General features: G+C 43.1%; 2 protein-coding genes across 2 annotated transcripts in view; both read left to right on the top strand.

The window, feature by feature from the left end:
* Nucleotides 1–25,139, top strand: part of KIZ (kizuna centrosomal protein) — a 167,404-nt gene that overhangs the window by 91,907 nt on the left and 50,358 nt on the right. The window lies entirely within an intron of this gene.
* The window catches only part of XRN2 (5'-3' exoribonuclease 2), a 68,434-nt gene that overhangs the window by 23,794 nt on the left and 19,501 nt on the right, over nt 1–25,139 (top strand). The window contains exons 10-24 of the mRNA XM_083624303.1: nt 603–677; nt 2,230–2,363; nt 4,131–4,188; nt 4,278–4,385; nt 5,339–5,383; nt 7,831–7,965; nt 9,268–9,386; nt 10,835–10,970; nt 19,491–19,598; nt 19,700–19,789; nt 21,618–21,690; nt 22,596–22,679; nt 23,936–24,033; nt 24,119–24,198; nt 25,027–25,083. Coding sequence (XP_083480429.1) covers nt 603–677; nt 2,230–2,363; nt 4,131–4,188; nt 4,278–4,385; nt 5,339–5,383; nt 7,831–7,965; nt 9,268–9,386; nt 10,835–10,970; nt 19,491–19,598; nt 19,700–19,789; nt 21,618–21,690; nt 22,596–22,679; nt 23,936–24,033; nt 24,119–24,198; nt 25,027–25,083 — 1,400 coding nt within the window. The remainder of the gene's footprint in view (nt 1–602; nt 678–2,229; nt 2,364–4,130; nt 4,189–4,277; nt 4,386–5,338; nt 5,384–7,830; nt 7,966–9,267; nt 9,387–10,834; nt 10,971–19,490; nt 19,599–19,699; nt 19,790–21,617; nt 21,691–22,595; nt 22,680–23,935; nt 24,034–24,118; nt 24,199–25,026; nt 25,084–25,139) is intronic.

Genomic DNA, 25,139 nt, shown 5'->3' with positions numbered 1-25,139 from the left:
CTTTCTCAAGATCCAGCGCATTGTGCAAGAGAATGAAGTGATAGGTTTGAATGAAGGAGATTCCTGTTCAGATCCTTCCTTAGCCATGAAGTCATTGTGTGGCTTTGAGTAATCTCTGTCTCTCAGACTAACATTGCAGGTTGGCAACAAGGACATACTGAAACCCATTCTCAACTATTTGTAAAGGAAGGAACACAGAGCAGGATTCATTTCCTTGAAATAAATGTGGTCTAACAAATTATGGGACTTGTGGGGAGGGGCAAATCAATTCAGCAGAAATGCCAAAGTGTATTTAAATATTGTGCAGCAAAATGGGAATGGGATGATAGATTAGAGTCAGCACTGCAAGTTTAGACTTTATCCCCTTGATTTCAGAAACAGTCCCAGATACTCCTACCTGAGAATAAAGCATGCACAGGAATTTTCTGTAATCTTAATTTATTATTGAAGTGGCATTCTGAAACACACCTTTCTAGAGCAAAGAACTTAGTGAATTTAGCAGGACTTAGTTCTGAATAAACATGCTTAGGCCTGTGCTGTGGGAGAAGGCACTCTAAACTAAAGCTTACATACAAATAGTATACCATTTTTCTCTTTTGTAGCACGATCAATTTGCAGATTGTCCTCCTGGTTCGGAACAAGAATTTATCTTTATTCGCTTATGTGTTTTGAGAGAAGTAAGTAATATTTGGATGTGTTTGAACTAAGGCTGTAATCCTATGCAGTGGGTCTCAGGACCTGTTAAATACAGCAAGACTAACTTCCAAGCCAATGTGCACAAGTTGCCATGGCAACCAAAAAATTAATTCTGGCAATTGGCCAGGAGAAGCCATGTGTCTTGCCCTTTGTTTTTTGTTAGCTACCAGCTTTTTCCCTGTTAAGCAGCAAAAGGTGGTTTCAGGACATGCTGTTGCTGAACTGTCTTACATTTAATCCTGCCCTGCCTACTCTTCTCTCATTCCTCCGACTAGGTTGGCATTTTGAAACATTACTTCTATTAGTCAGCTTTGTTCAGCTACCATACAAGGGTTTTGTGTCTTGCTTCTCCAGAGAGTCTTGTCTGCAAGGTCTTTCTCAGTTCCCAGCCTTCGCTCTCTTCTGCTGGAATCTCTCTTTCACGCACCCCACTTTCCATCTCAGAAAGGAGGGGGGAACTGCAGAAGTTTCACAAGGGCTCCCCACATTTTGTTCTTCAGAGGCTGATAAAGGAACAAAAAAGATGAACTGGTTGTGATGTAAGCTGCAGCAAAGGAAAAAACAAAAATCTGGAGTAGACTTTTTTGTGGCATGGAAAGATCATGTTCCTAGCCTTTTTAGCCATGACAAACAAGTTAGAGGGAAGGAGAACATTTTAATTTTGCCAAGCTGCCGGAGGTGAATTTGGAAAAAATCAGGACTGGGGGTTTTGGAGGATGAAATTGTTGGGGGAGGACATTATTTAATTTCAAGGAAGAGTTATGCAGGAATTCCAGTTTGTGGGGAAAGAGTGTATTTGCTAGATTCTCACCTTAATTCTGTGGGAGAGACAGATTGCGCTTGCTTGATGGAAATGGCTACTTACCTGAATCTGTAATGAGTGGAAAGAGATAAGCATTTTCCATATGCTCTGATCGCTTAGCCATGGAGGTCTAGGCACTGGTAACCTCAAGCTGTATTACTGCAAGGCATTTTTTTGTGAGTCCAAGATTAAGGCTGGTTTGGAAGCTGCAGCTGCTGCAGAATGCTGGTTATTTACAGCAATTGACATCACTTTTGAAGAACTTGCACTGGCTTCCAATATGCTACTGGGCCACATTTAAGGTGCCCTAAGCAATTTCAAACCAGCCTACCTGAAGGGTCACCTTTCTCCTTACATTCTGCATATTCTTTGAGATGATGGGTGTTATTGTTTTGTCTGTTATTAGAGTTTGTATTTTGTATTTTTATACTGTAAACTGCCCTGTGATCCTTGGATCGAGGGTGGTACAAAAATTTAATAAATAAAATATGCTTAAGTCACTTTAGACATCCATTTGGAACGGCAGTGGGACATTTAGCATAGCAGTACCTTTATTGTGGACTTGATGGCCTGTCAGGCAGGTTTTTGTGCCCCACTTTGAGAATTCCCTCCATTTAGTGGTATAGAACTTTATGTATAAGTAACTGCACACTAACATTTTACTTCTAGTAGCATCTGTAGAAATGTGTTCCATTTCTCTCTCTCTCTCTCTCTCTCTCAAATAATTCTAGTATTTGGAAAGAGAGCTAACGATGGTCAGTTTGCCTTTCACTTTTGATGTTGAAAGAAGTATCGATGACTGGGTTTTCATGTGTTTCTTTGTGGGAAATGACTTTCTTCCTCACTTACCTTCGTTAGAGATCAGGTATGGAAAGCAGAATTATATGCAAAGTTACTTGATGTGGTGAAAGGTTGTACAATGAATGTTATAAGAACGTGTTTAGGTGTCCAAAAGACTTTGGGCTCTTCCTGTGCAATTTCCCTCTGTTTTTCAGAACCAATAGCATACCATAACCTTGTTTTGAAAGTTCCTTCAGTTTCAAAAATGGTTTGCTATGTGGCATAGAGTGGGGGTGATATTTGAAAAGCAAAAGCCTAAAGCCCTCTTTGGTGTACAACATTTAGATTTTAGATTTAAGGCAACCCTTACCACAAACTGAATATGTGTGCTGTCTCTGTTTTCCTTAAAAACAAAACAAAACTGTTTTTATTTATTTTCATGGTACAGAAGAAAATTTTTGAGAAAACAATTGTTACAATAGTAAACAACAAATTACAAACTTTTATCATGCCATGTGTTAAAGTTTCATTTGATTCCTCTAGAGTTCACACCACGTTTTCCCATGAGTGCTGGGTAGATTCCTGCCAGCCTGAACAATTTATGTATTCAGTAAACATTTGCCATACATTATAAAAGGAATATGGATTGTGTTTGCCCTCTTCCGCTCTCACCTGGCATGTCAGTTTCTCAGCCAATTCTATTGACCATTCTCTGTTATACCAAGATTTGTAACAATAAAACTTGGTGGTTATGTAGCAATTCCGAGTCTTCAAGATGTGTCAAGTAACAATGTTGCCTTTTTCTAGGAACCTTACGCAACTCTTCTCAACCTTGGGTTCCCAGATGTTGTTCGACTACAACTCCCACCATCCTCAGCTGGCCAAGGGTGATGGGAGTTGTAGTCCGGAAACGTCTGGAGATTGGAGGTTCCTGCCAATAGGAGCAGAACAAAAATGGTTTTAGACAAGGGAACGCTGAGATTCCTGTATTGCAGGGGGTTGGACTAGATGACCATGAGGGTCCCTTCCACATCTACAATTCTGTGGTTCGGTAATAGGGCTTTAGCTGTTCCAAACTTATTAACTACAATTGGTTATCAAGTGTGTGTGATTTGAGGCTTTTAAAATGCATGAGTTCATATAAATAATTACCGTATTTTTCTGTGTATAAGACTAGGGTTTTCCCCTAAAATAATAATGTTAAAAATTAGGGGGCATCTTATACTCTGGACCATTCCCCCCCCCAATATTCTTAAATCTGAGTCCCCCAAAATAGGGGCGTCTTATACATGGGGGCATCTTATAGACAGAAAAATACGGTACTTTGTATTGTTTATATTTATCCTGCACATTACATTGAGGCTTCTTGAACGTCTGATTCCTCTGTGCCATGGACTGGGCCTGGGCTCATTCACTCCCAGTTTAGTAGCAGGCTTGCCCTGTCATGTGTGCAGGTGGTTGTTGGTGTTTTGCCTTTTTAGTACAGGGGATTCAGAAGTGCTTTCTCCTAAAGTTGAGTTTAGAGGGTTTTTCCAGACCCTGCCCTTTCTAGTTTCCCATAAGATAATTATAACAACTCCAATGAGTTAGGTCGCTGCCCAATTAAAACCTGTTTTCTAGTGAACTTGTGCTGCTTGCCCCAGAGAGTAAGGGTGGGATTCTCTCTGTCACTGAAGGAAAGCATTCATGGGTTTTCCATGTTGCCAGTGATATTCATTATGGGAAGGAATGACAGCAGGCACTCTGTGAGATCAGCACTGGTTCACAGATTAGTAACTAAATGCTGGTTCAGACTGTGTGTGTACAACATCCTGTAAAATGGCTAAATGAATTCATTGTATTTGTTTCACAGGGAAGGAGCAATTGATCGCCTAGTGAACATATATAAAAATGTTGTGCACAAAACTGGGGTAAGCCATCTCACCCGCCCACCCCAATTTAATCTCGTGGAACTTTAGGAGAAGGAAAGATCGTTACAGTTCTGTTTTACAATTTACAGGGATACCTTACAGAAAATGGCTATGTCAACTTGCAAAGAGTGCAAATGATCATGTTATCTGTTGGAGAAGTTGAAGATAATATTTTTAAGAAGCGAAAAGATGATGAGGTAAAAGAGTTCCTGTGACATATTTATTGTATATCTGTGTTTTATAGAGAATAGTTTAATTTAATTACATTATTGAAAACAGTGAGTGTGATTTATTATTATCTTCGTGTTACTCTAGTATGCAATAAATTAAAAAATCATGTTTTAACCAGAGACATTAAAGGATAGTTTGCCTCTGTAAGCTGTCAATGAATGTGTGTTGTATCTGGGGTTTATTTGAGGTTTGAATGGCTGGTTTAATGTTTTTAAGTCAGTTCTGTGAGGAAAGGAAAAGAAACAGGAGCCGTGTTGGCCCATGAGAGAGAGACACAGAGAGTGTAAGGACAGCAAAACAAACAATAACTTCATTAGGACCGACAAAAATAATAAATAAGTATGCAAACCTTTGAGTTGAACAGAATACTTCTTTCACTTGAATGTGAGGGGGGAATGCAAAAACAGAAAGATTGTTGCTGGGCAGGGTGTTGCATAAGACATTCTTGGACAAAGAAGCAATGGTAGCTGTCTTACAGCAGACCTCAACTTCAGCTTCCATTATGCTGAGCAACATTTTCCCATTCCCTCCACACCTTTTGATTTTTGCTCAGCGTCCAGTCTGTAGAAGACCTAGTAAACATGAAAGCTTGCACGTTGATTTGTGATTGACGGAGATATGTTGGGTGTGGAGTGTCTATGTGTGTTATGTGGTAGGAAAGCACCTGGAGATTTAAATAAACAAATGGATACTCCTAAACATTTTTATGAGTATTTTAGTTGGATTCCAGTTTTGTTTAGAACAACAGCATTTTTTGTAGCAGGAAGTAGGGAGTTCTGCATATGGCAAGTATGAATAATTGTTTGAGCATTCCCCCCCCCCCCAAAGAAATGACCCTAATAAATATTTCTGATGTTTTTGGTTTTTTCCGTGTAATTTGTATGGCACACAGTTCTAATATCTTCATTCTTCATTTTAGGAAAATTTCAGAAGAAGGCAGAAGGATAAAAGAAAAAGGATGAAAGTAAATATAGAGCTTGTAGTCTTGTTGTTTTTCCTTGCAACATCCTGATTTAAGACAAATATATCAGTTTGGGTAAAAACAGCCCTAATATGGTTATTTGTTTATGTACGCCAACTTCTTGACCATTTTGAGTTAAAATGTAGGCTCAAAATAAATAAATAATGTTGCAGCTTTTTGCAATACCCATTCTATCCCAAATCACAAACTACTATTGAAGTTTCTCTTGGACACGTAACATGGGGCCCTTTGAGAAACATGCTTAGTGCTTCATTAGGCTCATGGAACTAGCTGAACAATTATTTATATCTCAGCTATAGCAAATGATCCAGACTTCAAATAACATCTATGTGCATGCCCAAGAACTCATCTGCCCCCATTAGATCTTTGACTTTTTTCCCTATCTTAGTACAAAATCTCACACACTGCGTCTGGACCTACTTTCAGTTAGAAAAGTGTCTTGCTGAGCAGCATGGAATGCTGCTTGGGTACATAAACCCCTTAGCTATAGGTTCCTTAGATGCTAGACTAAATTCAAGGCATACAGAACAATCTTATGCCTGTTTTTCAGAAGTAAATCCCATTGAATTAAATGAGGCTTTCCATAGGATTGCAATAATATAAAAAAGATCATGTTTTTTCTTGTGCCATTTTTTCACTTCCTCACTCTCCCCCCAAAACTTTTTCTGGTAACTTTTATACAACACTTGAAACACCATGTTTTCCACTGCTCCCAAGGCAGGGGGTGTTGATTGAACTCCTCTAAGTGTAGTCTTTACGGTAGATTTGTCTTCCCATCACTCTCATATCTCTGCTTTAATGCCACCACCTTCCTCACATATGTCACTTGGATTAATAGCAGCTTATTCTAAGGCCAGGTCTCATATTTGATGTGAAACTTCTCAGAATTGTCTAGGAACACTGATGTTCATGACTTACCTTATTTTTCGCTCTATAGGACGCACTTTTTCCCCTCCAAAAATGAAGGGGAAATGTGTGTGCGTCCTATAGGGTGAATGCAGGCTTTCGCTGAAGCCTGCAGAGTGAGAGGGGAGACCCCGCCGCCAGCCCCGCAAGCTCCGGGGACTGGGGAGGCGCAGCGCGTCTCCCCGCTGTCCCCGGACCTGGTCTGAGGGCGGGCGGCAGGGAGAAGAGTGCTTCTCCCCGCTGCCTGCCCCGCAAGCTCCGGGGACAGCTGGGAGGCGCAGCGCGTCTCCCCGCTGTCCCCAGACCTGGTCTGAAGGCGGGCGGCGGGGAGAAGAGCGCTTCTCCCCGCTGCCTGCCCCGCAAGCTCCGGGGACAGCGGGGAGGTGCAGCGCGTCTTCCCGCTGTCCCCGGACCTGATCTCAAGGCGGGTGGCGGGGAGAAGAGCGCTTCTCCCCGCTGTCTGCCCCGCAAGCTCCGGGGACAGCGGGGAGGCGCAGCGCGTCTCCCCACTGTCCCCGGACCTGATCTCAAGGCGGGTGGCGGGGAGAAGAGCGCTTCTCCCCGCTGCCTGCCCCGCAAGCTCCGGGGACAGCGGGGAGGCGCAGCGCGTGTCCCCGCTGTCCCCGGACGTGGTCTGAAGGCGGGCTGCGGGGAGAAGAGCGCTTCTCCCCGCTGCCGGCACCACAAGCGCCTGGGGGGGAAATAAAATTTTTTTCCTTTATTTCCCCCCGAAAAAACTTGATGCGTCCTATGGGCCGGTGCGTCCTATGGAGCGAAAAATACGGTAAATGTCTTCTTATATACATAAAAATATAAGAATGTTGCCATGCTGAAGTTTGGTTGGCTTCTGACAGGTGGCATGATGAACTACGGCTTGACTGCCTTTCTCCTTTGCCACTGGACTGGTGAAAGGGAAAGTCCAAATCTTTTGCTCCTTCATTTCCCACTCCCCTACTTTTGCCACTGCTGGAAGGGAGGCAGAGAATGAATGAGAGAAAGTGTTTCCACCCTTGCATCCTGCTGTGTTTCCTCCCCTCATCCTCCCCCATCCTCCCACCTCGCTCCTGCTGCCGCTCCTGAGAAAGAAGCCTCAGGCTTCCCTCAGTGGCAAGGAGCTCTGAGGGAGGTTGGCAGCCGATGGAGGGGGGACAGGGTGTTGGGGCGAAGTGAGCAGGGGCGGCAGCCCCGTTTATGCTTAGGATTGTACTGTTACTCTCCTGGTTAGATTTGGAAATGCAGCCAGTGACAGATGGCTGGCACATGTTTAGATTTTGGTTCTAATCTTATTTCATAGTTGTAACACTTGTTCTGTTCTTTACAACTGTTTTAGTAATGGAGATAACATAGTGACAAAACTGAAGCACTTTAACCAATCTTAAAACAATCTAAATCCAAGTGGAAGCATTGGATAAAATGTATACTGCTACTTACTTATTTTATCAGTCTCAGCATTCAAGAAATATTTCATTCTTGCCTGGAAAATGATGATAAACATTTCTGTTAATGTATGTCTGCTCATCTAGAGGGAACAGCATTCTATGCCTGGTGGCCAGTTCACCCCACAACCTTTGGGGAGGGGAAATAGAGGAAGTCATCAACCAATCAATAATCCAAGGCATGCAGCCTTTGAAATGAGAATGCAAGACAGACAGAGCACTGTAAGTGATTGATCTGAACTTTGTCACAAGCACAGAAGTAATGACTAAGTGAGTTTATAGACTTGTGGCTTACTAGTGGCTCAATTTTATTTCTGCAAGTGAATCTCTTTCAAGTACAACTTCATGTTCTTTTAAATAGCTGTAGGTAAGCAACAGTTTTCTTGAACTTCACTATACATATCACACCCTTATTTATTTATTTATTTATTTATTTGAAATATTTACAAAACATCAGAACAATTATTAAAATAGCTGACTACTCAGAACATTGCAAGCATCTGAACAGGCCTGTTAGCACAAACAAATTTCAAGAGATTGCAGGGGGTTAGAATAAATGAACCTTGTGGTCCCTTCCAACTCTGCAATTTTATGATTGTATGAAAGTGAGGTGCCTGAGAATTCCAAAGAGAACACAATACTTATGGTTTCTGTTTATTGTAGTTTTCTACTGTTAATATTTATTGTTTTTGGCACTCTGAAATATCATTTATTTCCTCTTTCCCCACCATTCATCCAAAAATCCCTCCTTTTTCCTACTCCCCATTTTCTAATTTTACCTTTGCTCCCTTGGTCCTATAGGTTAAACCCAGGGTGAGACCAGGAATTGCCTTTGTCTCCTTACCATGTGCCTCTGGGCATATGTTTGTATGCAAATATTAGTTTTAAAATGTTTGAAATGTGTTGCTGTTTTTTAATTGTTTTGATGTTTGCTGTCCTGGGTTCCTTTGAGAGGAAGGACTGGATAGAAATTTAATCAGTCAAATTAATGAACTCTTGAGACATACACATACACACCCCAGTTTCATGTACAAGGAAGTTTGCTCCATATGTGTGGAGCCAAGACTGGCATTTTCCAGTACAAATTTCCACTGTTTACATGAAGTTAAAACAACATATATGCACTTTTAATGGTTTTAACTGATAGATGCACCTAATAAAATTGTAACACATAAATTGTAACACATAGTCTTCAGCTATGTTGAGTTGGGGGAGCAGGATCTCTAGTGGTATGTTTTCCTTCTTTTAAACACAGCGACTCTCCCTGCCTGCCATATCACAATCTGGTTTTGAACCGTGCACACCCCCCCCCCCCGGTGGCTTTTTACGTGGAATGGAATGCTACTTGCTCAAAGCCACTTGGGTGCCTGGAACTAGCTTGCACATGATTCTTTTGGATCCCAGCTTCTACTGCACCTCAATAAAATAGATGGTTCTCTTTTTATTTCTTTATGACAAAGCCATTAATTTTATAAGTGTAATGAAACCTTTTTCCAACTATCTGCCTGACAACTACATCCCCAGACTCCTTCAGCGTCTCCTAATACGAGTTTCACCTCTGATGGTTCACCATCCCCAGCAGGAGGAATTAAGAGGAAAGTAGAGGACAGTGACAGTGAACCTGAGCCTGAAGATAATATCAGGTGATACATTTGGTACTTTGTTAGTGAATTGTCAAAAGGGAAATCGCCTCATTAATACTGTTTACCCTTTATCTATAGCACCTTCTAATGCTTTTCCATGATCTTTTTATCCACCAATAATTAATGTGGAGGGTTGGGATACTCAGGAAATTCCAGTGAGATGTGTAGGCTATAGCTGTTAAATTTTAAGTGTCTCCATTAGTATGCCTGAAGGTTTTCGTCCTAAAAGCTACTACTCCCTTTGAGACTCAGCACCAGATTGGCTAGAGGTTCAATATTCAGCTCAGCAACTGTGAGCAGAATGTCATTGTTTTACAGCATAAATGAAACTGTTTAACTCTTAAAGTTCTACAACCAAATCTCTTTACTTAAGGCTTAATTTCAGCTTCTTTGGGGAATTGGATTATTGCTAAAGGATATACTTTTTACTCTCAAAATTCCAGGCTAAAAACCCAGCAGCTCCAGTTTAAAAAGCCTCAAGCTGGAAGCCTCTGCCTGTCAGGGTAGACAATATTTGGCTAAGTTGACCAGTGATTTGATTCTGTATAAGACAGCCTCATGAGTTCATATATTCTTCCGTGTACTCTTAAATATGTAAGAAATTGTGGCATGGATCCAAAGTAGCACAGAGTCACTGCTGCTTGTATATGGGCACCTCTTACAGCAAATCCCCTCTAAAATGCTTTCCAAAAGCTCGGGGATTCTCCATAATAGCTTTTAATGGGGAGCCTGTAGTTTTTTGGAGGACTGATGTACTCTTTTGTGCTTGTTCACAGGGTTGAGGGGGTTGGATTCAGAAAATGTATTTTAATATACATGCTTCACTGTTAGGTTAACTGCTCCCAAGAGAAAGGATATTAGTTCCACAAGCAAAACTTGGAGCTCCTATTTCCTTCAAATAGCACACAGTTGTACTTCATGCTCACAACAAACTGTGTGGTAGCTTAGGCTGAGAGATGATGAGTTGTCCAAGCTCTCCACCTGCCACACAAATGTCATAGTCGAGCAAGGCCTGGTGACTGAGATCCAAAGAAGCTTCTTGGCACATGTCTCTATGTGTGTACAGAGACACACGCTGGGGGAGGAGTGGTTTCCCTTCTAGCTGAATCTGTTTCTTCTACCGTGTGCCAGAAGGACCTCTGTGAACCTCTATAAAAGCTTCTTAGATTAAGTGAAGGGGGCTGCAGAAGGAAGAGGGGCCCGAAAAGCCTCTCTTTGAATCCCAGTCTATGTGCACTCATATGTTTGGCTAACAGGAAGGGAATGAAGGAAAGAATGAGAAAGGTAGCTATGTTACTTACCTCTTAAGAGTTTTCTGGGGTCAACAAAGGCATGTGATGCTGTTATACTACTTAATCTTGTATTAAAACAATTTTAAAAATTGAATTGTGTGTTATTTCAAGTCATGTTATACAAAAAATAATAACAAAGCTTGAATTGTTGTATAGGTTATGGGAAGCTGGCTGGAAACAGCGCTACTACAAGAACAAATTTGATGTTGATGTCTCTGATAAAAATTTCCGTCGTAAAGTTGTACAGTCTTATGTAGAAGGGCTTTGCTGGGTTCTCCGGTACTATTATCAGGTACTTACTATCTTTCATTAAAATTTATATAATTTCAAAAAACTTCATTTGCTTGTCTCCCAAATAATGTAATAAGACTCAGCAATGGCATAATTAGAGGTACATCTAGCATCATTGCTGGTATAGAATTGACAGAGGAGGATGCAAAGACCGGAGCAGGTTTTCATTGTAAATCTGCATATTTAGACACAGAGGAGACCCTGTAACATTTTCAATACTTGCTTGAAGCTGTCATCATGAAATTGATTTTAGTAGCCGTCTTTTTTTCTTTTTTTAAAGTATTATAATGGTTTAATTCTGTTAGCTATATTGAGCTCTTTAAAGCTTAATAAAGCAAATCATGGTGTAGTGTTGTAATGATGTTTTACAGCAACTTTATTTTGGTAAAAACCTGATACCACGAATGATCAGTCGGGAGTGCAATTATTATGTTATCTTTCTACAGAAGCGTATTGAAAAGTTTAGATTGAGATTTGGAGCAATTATAATGTACTGCTATTGTGTGTGTGTAATGGTCAGAAATGTTTCATTCAACTGGAGTCTGAAGAAATGTTTAACAATAGATAATGAAGGATAGTTATTATAAAGATAAATAAAACAGGTCTGTTGTGCAGATTCAGAAACTTCTGGATTGGTTAAAGCCAGTAGACATTAACCACATTTAAGTAAGATGCCCTCACACCCTGGCCTTCTCTCTTTGCCATAGGGTTATGTTGAGGTAGTAGATTTGGTTTAGATCCAGGCATGTGTTTTGGAAGTTATTGGTGTTTGCTTTGAATTAGCACTTAGTGTTACCTTTGTCTGTATGATTTCTCAAGTCACATGTAATGCCATTGCTTTTTGTAACTTCAAACTTCCTTAATATAAAAGGAACATGTTCTATGATTTCATAGGGACATCACTTTAAACCATGGTTTAATGCAGTATAAATGAGCTGAACTTCTTCTGAGGTTTATGTGCTCCTGCTTCCCTGCACAACCTTGCCTCTTGTTTGGTGTGGGAGACATCCACTGTGGGTTGTGCCTTTTCCAGCCACCCAGAAAGCAAGGATGTGGTCTAGATTTTTTCCCCCTTTATCCTTTCTCCTGCTGGTGGCTCCTCAGTTCATTTCTACCCTTTCCAGCATAGAAGTTGTGTTCCTTTCCCCATTATTCTTAGCTCAGGCCTCTGTTTTTGGTATGCATCTCCTCTTCTTAAAAAATGTTCCTACCTTTCTTCTTCTTCTCCTCCTCCTCCTCCTCCTCCTCCTCCTCCTCCTCCTCCTTCTTCTTCTTTGGCTTATTACAGCTATCTCTCTGTAGTGCTTTTGATTCCACAATAAATAAATAAAGCCTTTTTGCCTCTGTTAGTTTTCTGTCTGGCTTTTGCCTTCTGCTCAACAATGGCTCCGACAACAAAACAGTCTTCTGGCAAACTAGCTGCAAAAAGTAAAAGTGCATTAGGATTGTCAGGAAGCAAACTATTGTCAGCTATAATTGCAACAGTCAGTGAGTCAGGATTCTGTGAGCTTGAAAAGTCTGAACTGTTTACTGACTGAAGGATTCAGCAGAAATGCACAGCCTGGCTTTATCTAGAACCTATAAGCCAGCTGTTCTTGCTCTTTAGATGACTTCTACCTCTTTTATCTTTGCTAGTCTCCTTACTGTAGCTGGAGGGTCTTATTCAAAACCAGAACCTGGACTGCAGTTGTGATGGGATGATGAGCTGCTTGTGCGTAAAATCCTGATCCCTCAGAGTTTGGCTAAGTTCCCAAACCTCTGTCTGTGATGGAGCTCCTTAAGCATGGCTCCATCAATCGCTCGTTGAATCGGACAGTGGGCGTTTACGGAACTTCTTCCAGCATAAAAGCTCCTTAACGGAAACACGTCTTCTGGACTCTCGGCGTGACAGTTTCCGCCGAGGAGTGGGTGTTCCTAGGGGAGGTCCTGAAACCCCCCCACTGTTCTCGCTAGAAGTATCTCTGAGCTCTCCCTCCGACTCACTTTCCCTTGGAACTCCACTTCTCCCCCTGCTGGTCCCCTCCTCCGCTGAGTGGTCTCTCTCACCCTCCATGAGCCCTTTCACCTCCTTCGTCTCAGATGACAGTTCCCTGACATCCACCTCCCCTCCAGGGCCCCCTTCACCCCCTTCCCTCCCCTCCTCTGCGGGAGGCGAGGGAGTAAAACCCCTGAAGGAACCTCCCTCATCTTCCGAAGTTTCGAACACTTCCCTCCACCTTTTGCTGTTCCCGGTTTCCAAGTACTCCTCCTCCTCGGAGTCGGTACCTCCTTCCAACTCCGATTCCCTGAATCCCTCCAGTTCCTCCTCATCGTCGGTGGTGCCAAAGTACTCCCTTCGGAACCTCGCTACTGGCTGAGGTTTCCTGGGGAACCTTTGGTGGAACGTTTCGATCAAGACCTCGTCATGGACCTCCTCTGCCTTCACCCAGGTGTTTTCTGACTCTGGTTCCCCTTCCCACGCGACCAAATACTCCACCTGATTCCCCTTCCACCTGGAGTCGATGATTTCCGCCACATAGTTGCGGCTTTCCCTTTCTTCTATGGCTGGCCCCCGTGTGGATACCCCTTCACCTTCCCCCCGGTATGGTGACAGTAATGACCTGTGGAATACTGGGTGCAGTTTCATGTGGTTCGGTAACCGGAGTCTGAAAGCCACTGGGTTGATCTGTTGGATGACCTCAAATGGTCCCAATCTTTTGGGTCTCAATTTCTTGCAACCCCCCTTGTACGGCAACCCTTGGGTTGATAGCCAGACCCGACTCCCCACCCTAATTGTTTCACCTTCCCTTCTGCTCTTGTCTGCCTGCCTCTTATATTCTTCTTTGGCCCTTTCTAAGTGGTGTTGGAGTTGACAATGGATCGCTTCCATTTCTTCTACAAAAAGTTCAGCGGCCGGAACACTCCATCTCTCTCCTCCTTCCCCTGGAAACGCCCTGGGGTGGCACCCATAATTAGCCAAAAATGGGCTCATCCCGGTGGACACATTCTCTGCATTATTGTAAGCAAATTCCGCTAGTGCCAACTTTTCGACCCAATCGTTTTCTCTGTCATTGACATAGCACCTCAGGTATTGTTGAAGGATACCGTTTGCCCTCTCCGCCTGCCCATTGGTCTCAGGGTGCCTGGCAGTCGAAAAGTTGACCTCTACGTGCAACAAGCTCATAAGCTTCCTCCAGAATCTGGACGTGAACTGTTTCCCTCTGTCGGACACCAGCCTCAAGGGGGCGCCATGCAGCCTAAAAATATGTTCTACAAACAATTTCGCTGTCTCTTCCGCCGTGACTGCATGTGAGCAAGCTACAAAGTGACCCATCTTAGTTAACTGGTCTACTACGACTAGTATGGCGGTTTTCCCCTGGGATTTGGGCAGATCAGTCATAAAATCTATCGACACCGCCTCCCACGGTCTTTCTGGTGTGGGTAACGGTTCTAATAAACCCGCTGGTGCCCGCCTTTCTCCTTTGGCTCTCTGGCATTGGTCACACCTTCTCACATACTCCCGTACATCCTCCCTCACCTTGGGCCACCAAAACTCCCTGGTCACCAACCACATGGTCTTGTGTTGCCCAAAATGCCCCGCTGTGGGATTGTCGTGCAACTGTTTGAGTACTCTCCCCCTCAATTCCCCTTCGGGTATATATAGTGCCCCTTTGTAATACAATGCCCCGTTTCTTTCTTCAAAACCTCCGGGGTCTTCTCCCTCTCTCCTTAAACCTCTGAGCTTATCCTGGGCGTACTCATCATTGACCGTCCCCTCTACCAGTTCTCTTTGCCCCACCCAGGCCGCACCACACACCCAGTGGTCCTCTGGGATAATATGTCTCTCTTCTGGCGCTCCCTCCCCCTCCAAATATTCAGGTTTGCGAGAGAGAGCGTCCGCTCTGATGTTTTCTGGACCTGGCACGTAGCAGATTTCAAAATGGAATTTGGAGAACTCCTGGGCCCATCTCACTTGTCGTTGGTTGAGCACTCGTGCTGTTCTCCAATACTCCAAATTCTTGTGGTCCGTACACACTTGCACCTTATGCTGTGCGCCAATTAGTAAGTGTCTCCATCTCCGGAACGCTTCGTGAATGGCGAGTAGTTCTCGGTCATATACCGTGTAGTTCCTCTCGGATTTGTTCAGCTTACGCGAAAAGAAGGCACACGGTCTCCATTCCGACTTATTGCTCCCTGGCTGAAGCAGCACTGCCCCCACCGCCCGGTCTGAGGCATCAGTTTCCACTCTCATGGGTTTTTGTAAATCCACATGCAGGAGCTGTTCTTCCGAAGCGAATGCCTTTTTCAATTCCTCAAAAGCGTGCTCCGCCTCTGCCGTCCAAACGAATTTCTTCTTGCTGCTTAGACAGTCCGTGATGGGAGCCGTTAAGTGGGCAAAGTTCTTGATGAATTTACGGTAAAAGTTCCCAAACCCTAAGAACCTTTGCACATCTTTTTTGGTTTTTGGTGTCTTCCATTCCAGCACCGCCTGGACCTTGCCTGGATCCATGGCTAATCCCTTGTCTGATAAGCGGTACCCCAGGAATTCCACCTCCTTGGTGTGGAACTGACACTTCTCCAATTTCACCCACAACTGGTTTGCTTGCAGCTGGCTCAGCACTTCCCTGACATCCTTCACATGCTGCTCCTCATTCTCCGAATATATCAGCACGTCATCGAGGAATGCCACGCAATTCTTGTAGAGCAAAGGTCCCAGTACATGGTTCATGAGCGATTGAAAACAGGCGGAGCCTGATTGCAATCCGAATGGCATAACGCGATATTCGAAAGCCCCTAGGGGGGTGAACATCGTTGTCTTCCATTCATCCCCCTTCTTTATTCGTATCAGGTTGTACGCTCCTCTCAAGTCCAGTTTCGTGAATATCTTTCCCTTCCTCACCCTGGTCAAAATGTCATCAATCCTGGGCATGGGGAAAGTCACTGGTTCTGACACGGCATTCAGGGCCCGGTAGTCCACGACCAATCTCGGTTTATCCGTGTTTTTTTTGTCCACAAAAAACACTGGACTGCCCCCCACCGCTCTGGACTCTCTAATGAAACCTCTCTTCAGGTTTTTGTCAATAAACTCCCTCAACTCCTGCATTTCCCTGTCTGACATGGCGTACAGCTTGCCCACGGGTAGCTGGGCCCCAGGGACCAGGTTAATCTGGCAGTCAAAGTCTCTATGCGGTGGTAGTTTATCTGCTTCCCTTTCGCTGAAGACCTTGCTCAGGTCAGCGTATTGTTTGGGCACCTCCCCTTTGTTCGCCACTTCCGTCCCTGCTATGGAGGCTTTTGCCCCTTCTGGCACCTTTCCCTCTTTGCAGTGTTCCAGGCAATGTCCTGACCCAAAGGACACCACTCTCTGATGCCAGCCCACTAGCGGGTCATGCAACGCTAGCCAGCTCATTCCCAAAATGACTGGCGCCCCTCCCAGGGTGGCTACATTGAACGCTATCCTTTCGGTGTGCCTTGCCACCCTCATAACCATTGGGACGGTCTGTAGGCTAACTTCTCCCCCCAACAGCTCCCTCCCATCGATCGTGGTGACTTGCAGGGGGTTGCTTAAAGGGAGTGTCTGTATCTGGTGTTCCGCTGCAAACTCCTTGCTCATAAAATTACAGGAGCTGCCTGAGTCTAACAGCGCCTTGGTCTTTAGTGGGTATCCGTTTGCCAGCTCTAGCAACACCTCTATTACTAGGGCTGGTCTTGGAGGTTCCGGAGTGGGCACTTTTACTGCTCCTTGGCCTGTCTGCAGTGCCCTGACAGAGGCAGACAGGCGTTGGCTTTTACTGGCTCCTGGACTTCCTCCTCCTTTCCCCCAACAGCCCCTGCCATCCCTTGCCATTCCTTTCTTTGCGGGCAGACTCTGGCAAAGTGACCTGGCTGCTGGCAGAGGTAACATTTCTTGGCGCTCTTTCCCTCCTTCTTCCTCCCTTCACTGGGATTTGAAACTGCGCGCGCGCGCGCTGTTCCAACTTCCATCGGCTCTCCGGGCGGGAAACTTGGCTCTGGAATCTCTGGAATGCGGAAATCCCTCCAACGCTCTCCTTTCCCCTCCCGCTTCTCCAAGGCTCTTGCCTCCTGGCGCGCTCCAATGGTCAGCGCTGATTTGGTCAGCTGGTCCATAGACTCCGCCCTGGGCGCCCGGGAAAGTTCGTCTTTCACCGCCGAAGAAAGCCCCTCTTCAAATAGCATTTGAATGGGTTCCGCCGATAGGTCCCACCCCAATCTATGTATCAACATTGTAAACTCAGTCCAGTACTCACGAACCGATCGGCTCCCCTGTTTGCAAGCCATCAATTGTCTGCGTACCAGTCCCTGTTCAATCTCGCTGGAAAACATCAAATCCATGGCGCGAAAAAACTTCCTCGCGTCCTTCAGCATGTCACTATTCCCTGCCATCAGGGGCCTGACCCAGTCTCTCGCCCCTCCTTCGAGATGGCCAATCACAAACGCCACTCGCGACGCCTCATCGGGAAAGTCATTAAACTGCAGTTCAAGAGCATACTGCATCTCTGTCCTAAAGGCTTGGTAGTTCCTGGGGTCCCCCCCAAACTTCTGCACCATTCCTGGCATCTTTCTTGCTAGTGTAGCGCCTTTTGCCTTTTCTGCATCCTGCGCCCTCCTTTCTTCTAGCCTCGCCGTTTGCATTGCTAGCTGGAGTTCCAACATTCTGTACCTTTCTTCCAGAGTTGGACCTCCTCCAGCTCCTCCTGCTCCTCCGGCTCTGGCTGGGTCACTCATGATGCCTCTCTGCACAAGCTGCTTTCAGGGTCTGTCCGATTGCTGTGATGGGATGATGAGCTGCTTGTGCGTAAAATCCTGATCCCTCAGAGTTTGGCTAAGTTCCCAAACCTCTGTCTGTGATGGAGCTCCTTAAGCATGGCTCCATCAATCGCTCGTTGAATCGGACAGTGGGCGTTTACGGAACTTCTTCCAGCATAAAAGCTCCTTAACGGAAACACGTCTTCTGGACTCTCGGCGTGACAGTTTCCGCCGAGGAGTGGGTGTTCCTAGGGGAGGTCCTGAAACCCCCCCACTGTTCTCGCTAGAAGTATCTCTGAGCTCTCCCTCCGACTCACTTTCCCTTGGAACTCCACTTCTCCCCCTGCTGGTCCCCTCCTCCGCTGAGTGGTCTCTCTCACCCTCCATGAGCCCTTTCACCTCCTTCGTCTCAGATGACAGTTCCCTGACAGCAGTGTAATGCAGCAGCAAATAAAGCTAATGCTAATCTAGGCTTCATCAACAGAAGTCTGGTGTCCCAATCAAAGGAAGTCAGAGTCCTGCTCATTTAAACGCTGGTCAGACCAAACCCGGAATACTGTGCCCAGTTCTGGGCACCACAGGTTAAGAAGGATATTGACAAGCTAGAATGTGCATAGAGGAGACTTTGGCTAAACATTAGGAAGAACTTCTGTATAGTAAGAGCTGTTCCACAGTGGAACAGACTCACATGAGAGATGATGGACTCTCCTTTGGAGGTTTTTAAGCAGAGGTTGAGTGACCATCTGTCATGTATAATTTAGTTGAGATTCGTGCATTTCAGGCGGTTGGACTACATGACCCTCAAGGTCCCTTCAGACTCTACAATTCTATGTCATTGACCCAAGGCATGTCACAGGCCACATGCTGGATCTGGTTTTCTCAACTGGGCAGCAAAGCACTCTGTATAAATGATGGCATCATATGCACGGTTGAAAGCAAGCTAGTTGAAGTCCCACAAATTAATTGCACACAAAGCAAAGAGCTTAAAGGCTCCTTTTGCAGTGGGTTTTCCTGGTGCAGAAATAGCTTTTAAGCTCTCTGTCTTGCTTACAGGCTCAGGGAGGCTCTTGCAGGAACTCAGACGGCCCTGTGAGAGCTTCCCAGAGCCTGGATAGCAAGGGTGGGTGTTGGCGCAAGGGTGTTTTGGGTATATGTAGTTTCTGGAACATAACCTCCACACAAGATACAGTTGTGCTGCAGGCATATAGATATAATTGTATAGGCATATGCTTCCTTGACACACTCCTGAAAAATGATAATTAGAATTTTGAATCTGTTGAGTTTAATTAATATGGTATCCATTATTAAAAGCAAATTTTGAGAAGCAATGCTTTTATAGAAACTGAAATGTTTTTGTTATGGAAAATGTTCTGCCCCATGCTGCTGACCGTTGGTGAATTGTATTATAGATGTTACAATCACTTGATTTCTTTTTCAGTGAGTAAGTTTGGTATGCATCTTTGCAGTATATTGCAAGAAGTTTTCAGTATGTAAAGCAGTGGCAACTGAGTTAGTAGTAATGTAAAATGACATTGCCACTGGAAAAGAGATTTGGGGTCCCTGTTTCATTTGTTGAATTGGTATGTTGGTCCCATATCTTAGGTTGGTGTACCAAAAAAAATAAATAAATCAATATTTTGGCAAATACATATGTTGCGTTAGAAATTGATCTGGATTAGTCACCAGATGGCTTTCAGTCTTGCCTGTCTCCCTACAGGAGAGTTACTGGGTCTTCTAGCTGTGACTTGGTTTCTTCTTACATTTTCCAAACTAGGGGTGTGCCTCCTGGAAATGGTATTATCCATTCCATTATGCGCCATTTGCTTCAGATTTTGAAGGAATTGCAGACATGCCCTCAGACTTTGAAAAAGGAACCAAACCGGTAAGATTACTGTTCATCTTTATAATAATTAATTGGAAGTCACTAATATTGTAATGGGGGTGATCAAAGTAGTTATTGCTGTTGACTTTTGTTTTTGGCAGTTCAGACCTCTTGAACAACTTATGGGAGTCTTTCCTGCAGCTAGTGGTAACTTTCTTCCACCAACTTGGCGGAATCTTATGACTGATCCGGTAAGAATTTTGCTTTCGTTTATTCACCTTTTCATCTATTCAAAATTGAAATGTTTGTTTTGATATTCTGTTAATAGCTTCAGTATCTGTTTGAATAATGTGCCTGTTTTACTCTGTTTACTGGAGACAGAAACTTGGAAAACCATACTGGCTTGAGGTCAGGGTACACCTCTTCCAGTTGGAGCCCAATTTGTTCTTTGCTAGCTGTAGTAAACTGAGGAACAGTTAGAGCTAGGACAGTGTTTCTCAAACTGGGGCCTCCAGCTGTTGTACTGCAGCTCCCATCATCCCTAACCACTGGTCCTGCCAGCTAGGGATGATGGGAGTTGTAGTCCAACAACAGCTGGGGGACCTAAGTTTGAGAAACATTGAGATAGGATGACCTCAAATGGCCCCTCCAGCTGTCCCAATTCTGGACAAGCCACATTGTGGAGCATGTACCCAAGATAAGCAATGAGAACTACAACTGGCAAGAGAGATTAAGGCTACTGTCTGAAGTGTTAACATTTAGAAAATGTCCAGAACTTGCAGTTTGAAATTTCAAACTTTAGAAGTGGTTATTGCACCAGAGCTTGAAAATTGTCAACAAAGTACTGTTCATTTTGACCTGTTCTTCATACAGTGGTACCTCAAGTTATGAACAGCCTAGCCAATGAACTTTTTGGGTTGCAACCACTTCAAACCCGGAAATGAGTGTTCCGGGTTGTGTAGTGTGTTTTTTTTGGGGGGGGATATATGAACATACTCCGGAGGTGCACTTCTGTTTTGAGTGCCACACTTCCATTGTCCGGCAGCAGAGAAGGGGGTCATCACGGCGTTTCCCGTAGCAGCAAGGGAGCGAAGCTGCGCGCCCGCCAGCCAGCTGGCTCTTGTCTCGGGAAACCGTGCGGCCTTTCCATGCACCTCCGTCTCCCAAGCGGCTCGGCAGCAAGAAAAAGTTCCCTCCGCCTGGCCGGGCTGTGGGAGGAAGGCACTCTAGGGAGCATTTCCCACAGCAGCATGGGGGGGGGATCTGTTTGGATCCCAGTTCAACTGCTGATTGATTGATTGTGTGACTGTGGAAATGGATAAAAGCGCCCCCCCCATCCAAACAATGACTATCATTAGTACAGGTAAGAAAAAAAATTAATTTTCATTTTTATCATCTACAATACTGTTTTATTTATTTTATAGTATAGTATAGTATAGTATAGTATAGTATAGTATAGTACATTGATTATTGTTTTCATTTTATAGATCATTTGTTAGATAGTAAAATTCATGTGAAATTGCTGTTTCAGGCGTTGCTTTTCATCGTCTGGAACGGATTAATCCGTTTCCATTACTTTCTGTCGGAAAGCACGCCTTGGTTTAAGAACGCTTTGGTTTAAGAACGGACTTCCAGAATGGATTAAGTTCGTAAACCAAGGTACCACAGTACTGAGTTTGAAAAGAAGAAAGGAAATAGCTTATATGTATTATTATTTTTAATTCAGAAAACTTTATAGACCACTTCATCAAAAAAGATGATGAGTCAGTGTGGTGTAGTGGTTAGAGTGTCAGACTTGGACCTGGGAGATCAGGGTTCAAATCCCCCATTCGGCCATGAAGCTCACTGGGTGACTTTGGATCTGTCACTGCCTCTCACCCTAATTTACCTCACGGGGTTGTTGGGATTAAACGAGGATGGACTGTGTCCACCACCTTGCACTCCTTGCAGAAAAGGGGGGGTGTAAATGCAATAATAACTAAATAGGGTCTCTAAGCTTGTACAAGATTAATCTGATTCTTCATCTGTTACTGTACAAATCTCTGAATCACTGTAATGATCTTGTTTTTTAAAAAACAGGAATCAAGTATAATTGATTTTTACCCCGAAGACTTTGCTATTGATTTGAATGGAAAGAAATATGCTTGGCAAGGTAATATTTAAGATCACGAAATTAATACTTGTTCATCAATATGTCTTTGGAGTCATTTGAGCAAAACAGGAAAGAATTTATTCTGTAAGTCATGTTTGCAACCACTTGCCAAAATGATTTATGTGTCTGTTATCAGATAACATTATTTTGGCTTGAAATTAACTAAAATACAATTCATTATTCATGTAGCATATTTTGTTTTGGAGTGTTTTAATTATTTAGCTGCTTTGAGTTACTTTTATAACAGAAAGCCAGATAGAAGTACTTGAAAATAAATTTTGGGGTCTTGCATTCTTCAGTAATTTTATTAGGATTTTGAGAACCTTTATAACTTGGAATGTAGAACTTCAGTGTTCTGAAATAGCAAAAAACTAAAAGCTAATACCATAATGAACTGAAGAAAAATTACATATTTTCAAGTATACTTTGACACAGTTCATTGGTACAGTCTAACCAAAGTTAATTTTAAATCTTCTAGTCTTCAGTTTAAAGAGTGTGTTTATTGAGTAGGCTGTGCTTTATACTTTTGCAGCAATTTTATTTCTGTTGACTAAAGAGAGTTGAAATGTGACTGTGCCCATAAGGAATATATACATGATTTCATGTATGCCTTGGAACGTAACCCCCCGCGTAAATAGGAGGTTGCCTGTACCATTAAGTCTCACTAATTTCTGTGAGAGAGCTAAACCATATGCTTAGCTTGGCTTGATTTGGTGAGCCACTGTAAGAACAGGATGTTGAACTAGGTAAGACTAGGGTCTGATCCATTAAGGATCTTTTTATGATTTGGGGACAATTTGGCTTGATCTTGCCAAAGTTTCTTCTACCCTTCTGTACTATTTTATAACCTTACGTTTTGTACTATTAAAAAGAAAATATGAACTCTAATGAGTTGTTTTCTGTAGGAGTTGCACTGTTGCCTTTTGTTGACGAACGCCGTCTGAGAGCTGCTCTAGCAGAGGTGTATCCTGACCTCACCCCTGAAGAAAGTAAGAGTTGCAGGATTAAATAATCTTTCTGAGTACCAAGGCTTTTGGCTGTGGTACTTTTGTGCAATGCTACTTTTTCCTACTATAAAACCCGCATCTGCCTTTCCACACCATAAATCAGTTTGCTTTTATTTTGATCTCAGGTGCCAAGAACTGTTACTATTCTCTGTGCTCAGCCTTAGTAGCCTGTAGAGAATGAACATGCAGCCTCTGCATTAGTCCTGATGTTTCACAGTTTAAGCTGAATCTCCCTTTTTGCAGTATTCTGACTCCTATTTTGACCAAATATGTCAAAATGCTCCACCCAAAGGCTAAGAAGGGTTGAACTGTTGCTTTCTGCCTCTGTTATGATACGGACTGCTCTTCATCAAGGGCAAGACAACCAGAACCACATTCACGTTGATTATAACTTCAAGAATTGTGCTTGAGCTTGCTTTTCCTTCCTCTCATTCTTCCTTCCTTGTGTGTCATGCCTTTTTAGAAGTCATCTAAAGGCAGCCCTGATTAGGGAAGCTTTTTAATGTTTTTATATCTGTTGGATGCTGCACAGAATGGCTGGGGCAACCCAGTCAGATGGGCAGGGTACAAATAATAAAATGATGGTGTAGAAGAAGAACCCAAAGGGGGGGGGGGGAGCATCCTCAGAACTGATTTTTCCTAAGTTACTCTGAGAGCCTTTTTGGTTAAAGGTTTTTTTTTTCCATTCATTTATTATTATTTGCCAAAAGGCCTATGCAGTTGTTTAAATTTTTATTGAGTATCCCATCATTTTAATTACTGTTTTCTACAGCTTTACATTGGTTTGTACATTTACAGGTTTTTACATTGCTGTGCCCCCTGTTTTATGAGAGGGCAGTATATAAATACTTTCAGAAAGACATCTGGTGCCAGACTCCTAGAATTCCTGGCTTGATCCCCATGGTGCATGACACCTTGTAAGCAAATGGTTAAGTGTGTACCAAATGGACAGAAACTTCATTGTGGTCCCACACTAGTACACTGATAAATCAATGGAAGGTTGTCCAGTTCCATTAAGCACTAGTCTAAGACAAATGGATGCTCTCCTCTCCCCCATTACTCAGAGTAAACTTGGATGCTCATCAAAGCAAACATCCCTGTACAATGTCAAATTAATGATAAATCTAGAGAGGGCTTTTTTAGTTTATGGTGCCGGTAGTAAGCAACATGAGCCTGTTTTGTAAGTATTACAATTAGGTTGCTCTTAATGAAGAATTATCACCCCCTTCTTTTTTCAGTCAGAAGAAATAGTCTTGGTGGTGATGTTCTCTTTGTTGGGAAACAGCATCAACTTCATGACTTCATTCTCGAACAGTACAAGTCTGGTGAAAAAGAGGTGTGTCAAATTTGTTCTAATGGATATTACATTTAATTCATTCTTGTCTGGCTCATCTGATCAGGATTTTATTATTCCCCAATAGGCAGTAGGCCTTCCCCCTGAACTGTGTCATGGTATTCAAGGAAAATTAGCCAGGAATGACAATCCAGTTCTTCCTGATGAGTAAGTATAACTTACAGCAGGGTTTATTTGCTGATTAAGAATCCCTCCTTGTTCAATGTTCTTCAGACAAAATAAAATTAGTTTGTAGTTTATTTGCCTCCTTCACAATGAAGAGCAAAAGCTGCTTAATGCATGCCACTAGTTTTCAGTTATTGAATAGACACACATAGATGGGTCATGCCCCAATTGAAGATGGTTTGATAAAGTTTTAAAAAGAAGGAGGGAGATCTGGTAGAGGAAATTGGCTAGAGTGAAGAATAAGAGAATAAAAGGCTAACAGAAAGTAGGTCCCATGTTGGAGGGATGGGATTAAAGGTGAGTCTGAAAACACTGAGAAGTGTTATGGACACCAAAGGGATAGTTAACATGAGCTGATGTAAGCATGGCAAAATTTTAAAAGTTTTTGGTTTTGAAAATGGACAATCAATTTTGATTAAATTTTGCTATATTGTATTCTATTAGTGCAGTATTGATTATTCAACTTTCTGTACTGTTTGAAGACATATTACGTGTGGTCATTTTGAAATGTTAATATGCTGCCCTTCCCATTTCTTTACCATTTAGCTTGGATTAAAGCAAATTGCCTTAGCTTCTTTTAGTCTTCCATTTCAAGCCTTGTTATTTGAGGTTTTTGTCTTCAAAATATTTAGCATGCAAAATACTTGTGCAGCTCTCTTGTGAAGAATATGATCCCTTCAGTCAGTTAAATGTCATTTGGTATTAAGTGACCATTGCCTGCTTACATCAGATACATTTTCCATTTTTCTCTACAGCCAAGAGAGTTTTTCTTCTAAATGAATAGTTGTTCCATTTTTCCATATCTATTAGGACATTGCACTCTCCTGTGCCCATGCTGCGTGACCTGACACAGAATTCTGCAATAAGGTAAAATGTGTATGAATGAAGTTACCCAAATGACTTCCTCTAGGTCATGATGTGAA

The sequence above is a fragment of the Podarcis filfolensis genome (genome assembly GCF_964270895.1).
Source record: "Podarcis filfolensis genome assembly, chromosome: 7".
Lineage (NCBI taxonomy): Eukaryota > Metazoa > Chordata > Lepidosauria > Squamata > Lacertidae > Podarcis > Podarcis filfolensis.
The sequence above is the reverse complement of the archived record's forward strand: the minus strand, read 5'-3'. Positions and strand labels throughout refer to the sequence as shown.